Here is a 13103-nt window from a genome sequence, read left to right as displayed (position 1 = left end):
ATGCTGTGAAAGGTTCCTGTGTTTCCTTTTTTACATGTTTGGTTTAGCCAGAAGTAGCGTTTACTGAATGTCACATGATCCAGTGGTTAGAGTACAAGTTTGCCCTTATTTTCATTCTCCTTTAGATCCGTTTGGATTGATCAGAACTATAAAACCAAGTGTTCTTGAGATAGTGAAGGTTTTGTCAAGAAGATAAAATGAAGTCAGAGTGGAAAAACTTTCCTCTAGTCAGGAGAGGGTTTGGTTTTATTTTTAAGAGGAGAAAAACCATGCAGTGTGAGATAACAGCGCAGAACTGAAGTCTGTCCTGGGACTGCATTCTCATACCCATTCTTCAAGAGTTAATCACTCAGTTTCCAGTGTCCCAGCTTTCCAGGAAACGTGCATCAGGGCTAATTGGAATCTTGTAGAGGTAGTTAGATACAAGGTGGATCTTGGCCACCTGTTAGAAAGGCTGCCTAGCCTACAGAAAGGGGGACAACACCCATGTATGACCCCAGGCCTCATGGGTCTGCTCTGCCCTACTCTGTTAGTCTGCTGGTTACTTTCAGCACTTGGTATCTCAGTAACACTTTGTGAAATAATATTTGTATCTCCTTTCTTACCCAGAGGAAAACTGAAGTCCAGAGAAGTTTGTTAAATTGCTCACCAGCTAGGTTGTAAATCCAGGGCTAGAACCTAGTTCTGTCAGTTCTTACAGTCATACCAGCATTCTGCACTACAACATACACAAATAGTTTTTATCAAAATGTGTAATGCAGGCATTGTAATACTCTCTTCTCTCTCTTAGAAAAAGCAAATGATGTTCTGAATGGAGGCCATGACAAGGAACAGAGAGACCCTTATTTTGTGGAAACCCCCTATGGTTATCAGCTAGACTTAGATTTCGTCAAATATGTGGATGACATCCAGAAGGGGAACACTATCAAGAAACTGAACATCCAGAAGAGGCGGAAGCCATCCGTGCCGTGCCCGGAAACCAGGGCCACACCTGGTCAGCAAGATGTGTGGACTTCCACTGAATCCCTCTCCTCCTCCAACAGTGATGACAATAAGCAGTGTCCCAGCTTCCTGCTAGCCAGAAGCCAAGTCACATCAACCCCAGTCCCAAGGCCACCTGCCCCCCTGGACACTTCACCCACTTTTCTTACCATTCCAGAAAATCGACAGCTGCCCCCTCCCTCACCACAGCTCCCAAAGCACAACCTTCATGTCACCAAGACTCTGATGGAGACCCGGAGAAGACTGGAACAGGAGAGAGCCACCATGCAGATGACACCGGGTGAATTCAGAAGGCCCAGGCTGGCCAGTTTTGGTGGCATGGGCTCCACAAGCTCTCTCCCCTCCTTTATGGGTTCTGGAAACCACAATCCTGCCATGCACCAGCTTCAAAATGGATACCAAGGCAATGGAGATTATGGTGGCTATGTCCCAGCACCTGTCACTACTTCCTCCATGGGGAGCTCCATCCGCCACAGCCCACTAAGCTCGGGGATCTCCACCCCAGTGACTAATGTGAGCCCCATGCACCTGCAGCACATCCGCGAGCAGATGGCCATTGCCCTGAAACGCCTAAAGGAGCTGGAGGAGCAGGTGCGAACCATCCCTGTGCTCCAGGTAAAGATCTCTGTCTTGCAAGAGGAGAAGCGGCAGTTGGCCTCACAGCTGAAAACGCAGAGGGCTGCCTCCCAGAATGATGTCTGTGGCATGAGGAAACGCTCCTACAGCGCGGGTAATGCATCCCAGCTAGAGTTGCTCTCCCGGGCCCAGAGAAGTGGTGGGGAATTGTATATTGACTATGAAGAGGAAGAGATAGAGAGTGTGGAGCAGAGCACGCAGAGAATCAAGGAGTTCCGGCAGCTCACAGCAGACATGCAGGCGCTAGAGCAGAAGATACAGGACAGCAGCTGTGAGGCTTCCACAGAACTCAGGGAGAACGGGGAGTGCCCACCTCGGGAGTGCCGGTCTGTGGCTGTAGGTGGCAACGAGAACATGAAAGACACTGTTGTATACCACAGGGGCTCCAGGTCCTGCAAAGATGCAGCTGTTGGGACAGTCACTGAGATGAGGAATTTGGGGGTCAGCGTGACGGAGGCCATGCTGGGTGTGACTACGGAAGCCGACAAAGAAATTGAGCTGCAACAGCAGACCATAGATGCCTTAAAGGAAAAGATCTACCGCCTGGAAGTACAGCTTAAAGAAACCACTCATGACCGAGAGATGACTAAACTAAAACAAGAACTGCAGGCTGCTGGGTCCAGGAAAAAAGTTGACAAAGCCATGGTGGCCCAGCCACTTGTCTTCAGCAGGTTGGTGGAAGCAGTGGTGCAGACCAGAGACCAAATGGTTGGCAGTCATGTGGACATGGTAGACACATGTGTTGGGACCTCTGTGCAAACAAGTAGTGTAGGCATCTCCTGCCAACCCGAGCACAAGAGTCAAGTGGTGGGGCCCGAGCTGCCCATGAACTGGTGGGTTGTTAAGGAGAGGGTGGACATGCATGACCGAGGCACCGGGAGGTCTGTGGAGACCTGTGATGCAAGTGTGGGTGTGGAAGTCAGCGTCTGTGAAACAGGCAGCAACACAGAGACATCTGGGAGTGACCTGACACTCCTCAAGACAAACTTGAACCTCAAGGATGTGCGGTCCATTGGTTGTGGAGATTGTTCCATTGATGTGACCATCTGCTGTCCCAAGGAATGCACCTCCCGCAGCATGAACACCGAAGCTGTGGGCCAAGTGGAAGCTGCCATAATGGCAGTGCCTCATACCACAAGCCAGCACACCAGTACAGCTTTGGAACAGGTGGACCAGTCCACCAACACCGAGAGAGCCACCCTCGTAGAATCCTGCACCAACACTTTCCTCAGCACTCTGGACAAACAGACCTGCACCCAGACAGTGGAGATGCGGACCGTGGCCGTAGGAGAAGGCCGCGTCAAAGATGTCAACTCCTCTACCAAGACGCGGTCCGTTGGTGTTGGGACGGTGCTTTCTGGCAATTCTGGGTTTGATAAGCCATGCACTGTGAAAACCAAAGAGTCAGGCGTGGGGCAGATAAATATTCAAGATAACTATCTGGTTGGCCTCAAAATGAGGACCATAGCATGTGGGCCTCCACAGTTGACTGTGGGACTGACAGGCAGTAAGAGGAGCGTGGGTGTTGGGGACGAGCCTGTAGGGGAGCTCCAAGAGGATCCCCAGCCACAGGCTACTTCTGGAATGATGACTGGCTTGGATCACTACATTGAGCGGGTGCAGAAGCTGCTTACAGAGCAACAGACACTGCTGGCTGAGAACTACAGCGAGCTGGCAGAAGCTTTTGGGGAGCCTCACTCACAAATTGGCTCCCTCAACTCACAGCTCTTCAGCACCTTGTCATCCATCAATTCTGTCATGAAGTCTGCAGGCACTGAAGAGCTTCGGAACTCCGACTTCCAGGAAATCAGTCTGGGTAAAATCACAGGTAGGTGGCACCCTGAGGGACCTTGAAATGAGAAGTTGATCAAGTCTATTTTCTGTTGCTGTAACTGAATTCTGTAGACTGGGAAACTTACAAAGAATAGGGGTTTATTTAGCTTTTGGTTCTGTTGGCTAGGAAGTTCACAGCACCTGGTGAACCTGGCACCACCAGCACCTGATAAGGGTCTTCTTGCTCCAATGTAATAAGATCTAGGGCTTCACATGGTGAGACAGAGAGCCCTGGAAAAAAGAATGAATGCCGTCCCATGGTGGTGGCATTAATCCTTGCATGAGGGCAGGAGCATTCAGTGTCCAACGCATGAACACTTGGAGACACATTCAGGTCACCACAGGAGGAAGAATGGGGGAGAATGTCCTTCCAGGAAATAAGAATTTTTTTTTTTAAATTGCTGGAGACTTTTTAGTAGAATATGGAGAAAACTCTAGAATGATATTGATTAGAATGAAAACCAAGAATCAAAATCCATGAGTAGCTCTGTTTATTCTCATTATCTGGTAGCTTCCTTGGCCTCTGGCTGGGGACAAGCATAGGAAGACAAGCTAGGACTGCCTGTCCCAGAGGGTGTCTAGTTTTCTGTGGTGCCTCATTGTTTGCCTACTCTTCACTTGTTCATTTTATATAGAACTGTCCTACCCTACCCCTAAATTCTGTTCTGTTTGTACCCACAGTTACCAGTGTATTACTGATGAAAAATACTGGCATAAAATGCTTTTAGTTAAAATTTTTATGACGGGGATAGGTAGTCCATTGATTCAATAATACAGGGAATGATCATTGAATTCCTACTGGATTGCAGGCTTAGGCAGACTCTGAGGATAGCTCAGTGAACAGAGCCAGGGTCCCTTCCCCACAGTGCTTGCACTCGTTAGGAGTACAGGCGATAGACAGGAAACCTGTGATGGGATAGGTCATAGGTGGTGACTACTATGAAGTCCATGACTCCAGGTATGGGGATAGGGAGTGCCTGTGGTCCTGAGTGGGGCTGTTTGAGATAGGAACACTTGAGCAAGAACTCTGAGAATGGGGGGTCTTTTCCCTCTACTTATTTTGATGGAGGCACACATTTTTGTCTTTCTCATTCTTTCTCTTATTCCTTGGGATTTCTGCTCATCTCTATTTTTTTTATAACTAAAGTGAGTCATTGGGAAGTCACCCTAGGAGATTTTTTGATATAGTATCTCCCTGTGTGCCCCACTAAAATGACTTCCCACTGTATCAGGTGCCCTGTACACAGTGTCCTATCACCGGCTCTACTCTTGGTTCCCTGGTGACCTGGGGAAGGGAATGTAGCAAAATAAATTTTTGTGAAAATATGCAATATAGACTTTAGTAAGCCATCCATGAAAAATCAAGTCTGTTTCCTTTTCTAGCCCAAAAAGACAGTGATTAAAATTGATTGAAATAGACCCTTTTTATATCTCCCCAGGTTTCTACTTTCAAACTTGAGCAACTATTAATTTTTAATATCTGTGCTGTGCAACAAAGAGTTGATTGCAGAAAAAAATTGAACCTGACAGCTGATGGGTTTTTGCCTTTTAGAGTCCAAAGAGTCTAATAAATGTACAGGGCAATCATTTTAGAATAAACAGGATTAAAATTATATGTAGACTGAAGCAAAGTCTTAGGTAACTCTAGTATGTCTGCCTCCACATCCTTTTAAAAATCATGATGTCAGATGTTGAAGTCAAAATAAAATTCTTAAATACCTCCAGACATAATAGATGGCACAGAGGATCATAAGAGCATTTTCTTCCCAGTCTTCCTTCCTCCTCCCCAAAGTGGAGTTTGTGTTTCACATTCTTGCCAATAATAGCTATACCACTGGGGTCATGTGTGTGACCCCTAACCATAGAGACCAGGAAGAAAGTTTTGTCTGGCTATGCTACAGTGTGTTTTGGTCTGTTTCCAGTCAGGCTGACTTTCTACACATCATTGAATAGATCTGACCCTGCAAACAAACACCTAATTAATCAGCTGAAATACACAAGACCGTCAACATTCATGAACAAAAGAACAAATACTTTCAGTGGCACATATTTAGTGTTATGGCAGACCCTCTCATAGCACACAAGAGCAACTTTTAAAGTATGTCTACTATTCACAGGGTAAGGTAAGATCCCTAACACCTGCAAGTTGTATAAAATGAAGTGTGTCAAAGTGCACTCTCTGGATTACTGTGCACACCATAAATATAAAATGTTGCTTACACACAGTGTAGGATCCATACTTGTACTGAAAGGTGTAGTGCAGTATAGAAAGATATTCATTCACACTTTTTCCCTGCCAAATAGCAGTAGGGAATTTGAGTTAGACATCTACCAAAGACACCATAAATAATCACTCATGCAATCTAATATTTTAAAGAAGTTAAATTTGGGCTCTGAAGCCAGACAGTCTGGGCTCAGATTCTTTCTCTGCCACTAGGACAGAGTCATAAGTGAGTCACAGGAGCACAGCATGGAGTGGTCTGCAGCACAGAGAATTAGTACTCAATGAGAGCTGCCTGGCATTATTGTTTTACCACTTCCAGACATGGAAATGCAGGTATAGAACAATTGCCAAACAAAAAATTTGCAAGTGTTTTTAATCCAAATTTTGATTTTCACAATTCTGGTTTGTAGTCTCCCAGCTGTGTCCCCCCTCCCCCCAACAGGTTATCATATCACCCTAACTAACAAATTTTTCAAGATAATTAAATGTTACAAATAAAAGTGGGAAAACAAAATAAGTATGATGAATTTTCAGTCCAAAGTCATTCAGAATCGGTATTAAAACTCAAAATGAAGTATTAGTGCCCAGACCATAGAATTCTGTCTGATTTTCCTGGAGTTGAGGATTTGATGGTGGTACTTCTTCAGTATGCAAAGCATTATTGTTAACAGTGTCATAATGCCTAACTCTCCTGTTCAGTTTCTTAAAATTACAAGAGTACGTGCTCATAAATTATAACAGTTCAGAAGAGCATAGAGTACAGCAGAAGCCTCCTCATGTGTTTGTGTCGTGACCCACAATGTACTCAATATGTATTTTAGAAACATACTTTCTATTTCTAACTAAATTTGAATCAGGCATAGTTTACCTATGTATATTTTTTTTTAACCTAATGGGTCACATTTTCCCACAATTTGAGAGACAATGTCATGGCTTTGATGCAGCTGGAATTTGGTGGTAACCAAAGGTTTTATGCAAAGTAATTTAAAATTCCTGGTAGTGTGAATTTGATGTATTTAATATTTCTTTTGCCAAATTAAAATGTTCAAAGGAAATAAGCTTTGACCTACAACTATCATGCCTCAATCTACTGAGTGCTGGGGTTTTGCCCAGCTAAGAGAAATAAGTTTCTGTCATCACCAAAAACTTCAGAAAGTACTGCTTATTTTCCCTGTTAAATCGATTTTGGATTGTTTTGATTTGAGGAGTAGGTCCATGTTGTGTTGTGTGTTTTTTGTGTTTTGTTTTCCTTCTGGAAAGAGGGAGGTGGAGACAGAAAAATATTTTTCTTTTAGAGAGAAAATTGTAGATAAATGACTTGCAGTTACAAATACTTTAAAAATAAGTAACTGTCTCTGAACAAATACAGATACAGAACTTAACTGCCCACTGCATGATTTATAGAAAATTCATCTTTCATACTCAAACAGAACTGCTTCATAAATCAGCTTCCATATTTGCAGTCTTGCTTATCTTGAGTTTGTTAAAAAGTTTATGAACTTGAAGTCATTCCCATAACTGTGAAAGTGTTTGTAGAGGGAGATTTGAGCCAAAGCAAGACCAAGGAAATAAAAGTTGTTACAGAATACCATTTTTAGTTAGTTGGCTCCTGCTTCATTTACCAAATAACACCACTTACTTGTGTTAGTGTTGTTCTTTTTTTTTTTTTTTTTTTTTGTATCACTTTTCAAAAATGCTACAAGAGCATCAAAATAACCTAAACTTAGTGTTTCTGGACCCCTACCATCTACAGTAGTGTTGTATGGTAGAGGATCTACTGGCCTAAAGTCAGAAGAGCTGACTTCTCTGGAAGTGGCTGACCTAGGAATATATTTACAGTGTTGCTGGAGAGTCATTGTGGGCCCCGGTGTCGTCCTGTGTCAAATGATAGGTTCAGGTTAGCTTTTTCTCCCAGGGCCCCTCCCCATAGGATTTTTCTGTAAAAGTAGCTCTCGTGTCTCTCAATATGCATAGGTTTCCAGCCACCACCATCACCCAATAGGCATTACAGATCCAGTTTCAGAGAAATGTCAGAATAAACGGCCTTAGAGCACAGCTTCGTCTTTTCTTCTTTTCTCCTCCTCTCCTTCTCTCCCCTTCCTTCCCCTCTCCTTTCCTCTGGTGCTAGGCATGAGGCCAGAGCCTTACACATGCCAGCCATGTACTCCACCACGGAGCTATATCCCCAGCCCTGGGAGCAGAGCTTCTTAATGTCAGGTTCACAGCTTTGTGAATGGTTTTGTGTTAGGTCTTTTTTGAAGATAGGTCCATAATTTTCATCAGATTCTCAAAAGTGATAGCTGACCCTCCAAGAAAGATTAAAATTGCAGACCCAGGTCATTAGTTAAAGACCTTGGGGAAAAAGCTTTGAGGGAAATGTTTTCAAAGATTTAACACTGCCCCTCACCTTTGTACCTTTGTGAGCCTTTCAGATGATACTTGTTTGAAAATCTTGCTTCTTGTTTGTTTGTTGTTCTTGTTTTTTGTTTTGTTTTGTTTTGCAGTACTGAGGTTTTGAACTCAGGACCTCTCCTCTTTTAAACTGATTGTTTAAAGTAGGTATTAATGGAATTCCAACATACTCTGGAAAAAGATGCGGATTTACTTTGACACTTTTACTCTGAATGAATCCTAACATCATTTCAGGCTAGAGAATGAAGATCAGTAGTTTTTAAGAACTGAAAGGTTTTGAGTTCATGGATATCCAGACATACATGAAAACTGTGGTAACTGATCTTGCAAGACTACTTCAACTTCTTATTTTTCTAAGCAGCAAGTCCTTCATACTGCAGTAAAGATCTTTACATTCTGCACTATTCATGTCATTTGAAAGCTATGCATTAAATGTCAACTGTATGCAAAATGTTGTGCAGCAACAAATAGAAATACAGAGGGAGACATCTGGAAGAACCTTCCATCCAGAACGTAAATAATCATCTATGGCCATGGACGCTAGGTACCAACTCATGCAAATAAAAAGTGCTCAGTGCTCCGCTGCAGTCCAGGTCCCTGAGGTCTTGGGAGGAGAGGAGACCTTGGCTACATCGGGAAGAACACAGAGCACATTGTAACCCCGCTTAGTTAATGCAGCCTGTCAGCTGGGGTTTTCTGGGTCAAGTCTTGAGATGATATATAATTAAATATGGGTGGGGTTGTGGTGAGGAAGAATTTCATTCCTAATCCACGCCAGCATTTTAATTTCTAAGCAAGCGCCCCCTTTTAGATACAGTCATGGCAGCTGTCTGATATGTTCCCAGGAAAATATCAACATGGCCTTAGAAATGATTAAACTGCAGCTCTGACCTTTCTGGGTTCTGTCTCCACTGTGAGCTGGCTGTTTATCTTGACCACTGCAGGCCTCAGCCTCCAGGCAGACTTCTGAGAGGACAGCCTGGAAACAGAGGGATTAGCCCTTCTCCATCGGTTACACCTTCCCCTGGAAAGCAATGTACCCCCAAAAGGTGGAATCTCTACTGTCTGTTCAAACCAGTATTTGGGCTCGAAAGGGTGAATTCATGCTCAAGCCTTTAATTTATTTATTTTGGTAGCACTAGGATTTGAACTCAGGGCTTCAAGCTTGCTAAGCAGACACTCTACTACTTGAGCCATAGCCTCCAACCCTTTTTTTTTTCCTTTTTCTTTTATTATTCATATGTGCATACAAGGCTTGGGTCATTTCTCCCCCCTTCCCCCACCCCCTCCCTTACCACCCACTCTGCCCGCTCCCGCTCCCCCAACCTCAATACCCAGCAGAAACTATTTTGCCCTTATTTCTAATTTTGCCTCCAACCCTTTTGGCTGATTATTTTGGACATAGGGTCTAACTCTTTGCCCAGACTGGCCTAAAACACGATCCTCCTATTTCATGCTTCCAACCATTGCTGGAATGACAACTTTTTTTTTGAGATGGAGTCTCGCAAACTTTCTTGCCCAGGCTGGTCTGGAACCACCATCCTCCCAATCTCAGCCTCCCAAGTAGCTAGGATTACAGGTGTGAGCAACAGGAACTCAGCCCTTTATCTTTATGAAAAACTATAAGTATTATTTCAGATCCCTTTGCATTCTTAGTTACACTCCGGGAAAATTCCTAAATGACTGGAAGGCTTCAATAATGAGTCAGAAATCTCAGTCCTACTTATTGTTGACAAGTATGCTAGATGTTTTTTTTAAAAATCCGATCAAAATGCCTCACTGAAAATTCCGCACCACAACATACTTTTTCAGCTGGCCACACTGTGCACAGTTTTTTCAGAAAGCACTTGGCATTGTAAATAAAAATATAGGACCAGGCGTGGGTTGTGTATACCCATAAACCCAGCTACTCCAGAGGCAGAAGTAAGAGGATAGCAATCTGTAGCCAGCCCTGGCCAGGAATACAAACTAAAAGCAAAAGGGACAGGGGGCATGGCTCAAGTGGTAGAGTACCTAGTGAACACAAGGCTCTAAGTTCAATCTCTGCTGCCTCAAAAAAAAAAAAATAGCATGCCAGAATAGTTGCTATCTGTGAACAAAACATTTAAAGTCTTATTTTAATACATTAAAAAAAAAAACTGGCAACACTGGGGCTTGAACTCAGGGCTTGCTGGGAAGGTGCTCTATCACTTGAGCCAGACCCCTACCCCCTTTTAGCTTTAGTTATTTTTCAAATAGAGTTTCATGTTTTTGTCCAGGATCAGCCTCAGACTGCAGTGCTACTACCTATGCCTCCCAAGTAGCTGGGACTGTAGATGTATACCACCACTCCTAGGTTGTTTATTGAGCTGGGGGGGTGGGGGTCTCACTAACTTTTTTCTCAGGCTTGTGTTGAACCTCAGTCCTCCTGTATGTATATATACACCTCCTAAGTAGCTGAGATTACATGTATAAACCACTTTATCTGGCCATTTTACTATGTTTTTACAATGTACAATTTTGTAACAAATTTAGAAACCCATTGGTCTAGTCCATCAGCCCATCTCATTGTAGATGGATAAATGTCATAGAGGAGACTGGAGAAGATTATAGCAATCTCCCAGTTCCAGTTTCCATAGAATGATTTTTTTGGTTAAATAGTTTGCTTCTAACATTCCTAAGGTTCAGACCATTGTAAAGTTTTCATTTTAAGTTACTTACTTGTCATCATAGTTTCTGCCTTAGCTATTATGAGTATCTCCAGATTAAGTTCTGTGTTCTCTTCAGACTTCATTGAATTAATGCTCCACATTTTCCAGAACACTAAGATTTCTGTCACTTGCTGTCTTTTCCTCACAGCCCAACCAAGACAGAATTTTCACGGTTGCCTACTCTCTTGTTAACTTGCTGGGGATGCCACCTGGTGGGAATCTTGAGCACCTAAGCCAGAGGGCCAGAACTCTCAGGGTGTTTTTGAATCACTGCTGGTGTTTTATCACTGTTGTTTGGGTAGCATTTGGTGTTCACTATGAACATCAGCCATCGGTGGTCCAGGGCTGTCAATTAAGCCACCAGTGATTTCTAAAAACATGGGTCCAAGTTTCCAAGTTGATGAGTTGAGACCACAGGGTAGTCTGTGCTTAATTTTCTGCAGTCATGTTTTATTTTGCTTAATTTAATTCAGTGGCTCTCAATCCTAGCTGCAAATCACCTGCAAAATACCAATCAGGGCTGGAAGTGTGGCTTAAGTAGTAGAGTGCCTGCCTAGCAAGTGTGAGACCCTGAGTTCAAACTCCAGTACCTCCCAAGAAGGGAGAAGAAAAATACAAATGCCTGGACCCACCAGCAGATAGTTCAGTTTTTCTGTATTTTTTTTTAAAGTCCTACTCCTTATTCTGATGATTCTAAAGGCCTTCTATTGTCCAGCACTGTTCTAAGCACTGGAGAGGACACCAAATAACACAGCTAGCAGGGGCTCAGGAGCTCACATTCCCACAGAGGGGACACTTGAAGCTGAGAAAACAGTGGGGGTAAGGGGGGCAGGGCATATTTAAGTCTGGACAGTAAGTGCAAGTGTTGCCGGGCAATGACGGACAAAGAGATTTCTAAAATGTATGCTAGAAAAAGACTATAGCGGAGATTGGGGCCAAGCCTTGCAAAGAGCATAGGTAGAACTCAATGTGAAGTTTGCTGAAATTCCATGTCTGATGCATGGGCTACTACTGAAAGACATGGGACCGGGAAGAATGAAGTCGAAGGGCCCCTGAACACAGTGGTGGGTGGTGTAGTTTAGCAGGACAACTCCTACCAGTGGCAAGAAGTTGGACCCTCTCAGGCCTCGTGAAGGGATGGACCATGAGTGTGGAAGCTTTAAAAAGTCTTAGTTTACAAAACTAAGCTCTGGTGAGAGGAGTCAGGGCATTGGTGCCTTTGGTTGGAGAGGGCGTTTACTGGCTTTTTTACTGGAATGTTCTGCATCTTAGATAGTATCACAGGTATTTACTGAAACTCATCCAAGTATACACTTAAAATGTGTGAATTTTGCTATATATAAAACATACCTTTAAAAATACACACATTTTTTGGGGGTGCTGGGGATCAAACTCAAGGCCTTACACATACTCTACCACTCTACCACCAGCCCCTAATTTTAAAATATTTTTCTTTAATTAGAAAGATAGAAAGTTAATGGATAAAAAGACCTAAAAACTGTAGCAACCAATGGAAATATATGACTAGGATTCTCATACCCTGTAGAAAGTTGTGGGGTTTTTTTGTTTTGTTTTTTAGAGACCATGGCGAAATTAAAATGCTGACTGGATATCTGGTGATCATATGGAATTATCTTTTCAAATTTGACAGCTTTTAGTGTTTATTGGCTCATGTGTTTGTGTTCAATGGGCTCTTTCTTTTAGGGATATATAATGAAATGTATGGATGAAGATAACAATAATTCAGATGGAGGGACAAATATAAAACTAGGTATGTCTGACTATGGTTGAAGCTAGCATTGGGAACAAAGAGGTTGATTATACAGTTGCACACTGTGTAATTGTGCTTCCATCAGCAATGGACTGCCACCCCACGGCAGTCCCACAGAGTGCATCTCCTAGTGACGTCACAGCCATTTTAGTTTGTGGAAGTGCAGCACAATGGGATGTTCACACAACTACAAATCATCTAAGGATGCATTTCTCGGAACACATCCCCGTCTTGAAGTACTGGATGACTCTGCTATCATCTACTTTTGTGTCTGTTTAAGGTTTCAGTAATGGTTTAAACAATGCATTTGCATCAAAAAGACAATTGTTGGTTCTTGAACAGGAAAATGGTCCGTGAGTGTGTTTCTGTAGGAACAGTGTTCTGGCACTCAGGAATTAGCTAGTAAGACCTTTTAGAGGTTATGCAGCAATTTCAAAGTAATGATGAATGGAAGTGGGGGAGGAGGAAATGAAGATAAATGTGCTGCTCTGTTTATTTTGCTTACAGTAAGTCACAGGCGGGCTGGACATTTCTT

General features: G+C 43.2%; 1 protein-coding gene across 3 annotated transcripts in view; it reads left to right on the top strand.

Moving 5' to 3' along the window:
- Positions 1-13103, top strand: part of Kank1 (KN motif and ankyrin repeat domains 1) — a 204263-nt gene that overhangs the window by 175319 nt on the left and 15841 nt on the right. For all 3 annotated transcript variants that reach the window (XM_074051974.1, XM_074051971.1, XM_074051972.1), the window contains exon 4: positions 791-3466. In XM_074051974.1, coding sequence (XP_073908075.1) covers positions 791-3466 — 2676 coding nt within the window. The remainder of the gene's footprint in view (positions 1-790; positions 3467-13103) is intronic.

This window comes from Castor canadensis, chromosome 13 (assembly GCF_047511655.1).
Source record: "Castor canadensis chromosome 13, mCasCan1.hap1v2, whole genome shotgun sequence".
Classification (NCBI taxonomy): Eukaryota; Metazoa; Chordata; class Mammalia; order Rodentia; family Castoridae; genus Castor; species Castor canadensis.
This window is presented reverse-complemented; position numbering and strand designations above follow the sequence as displayed.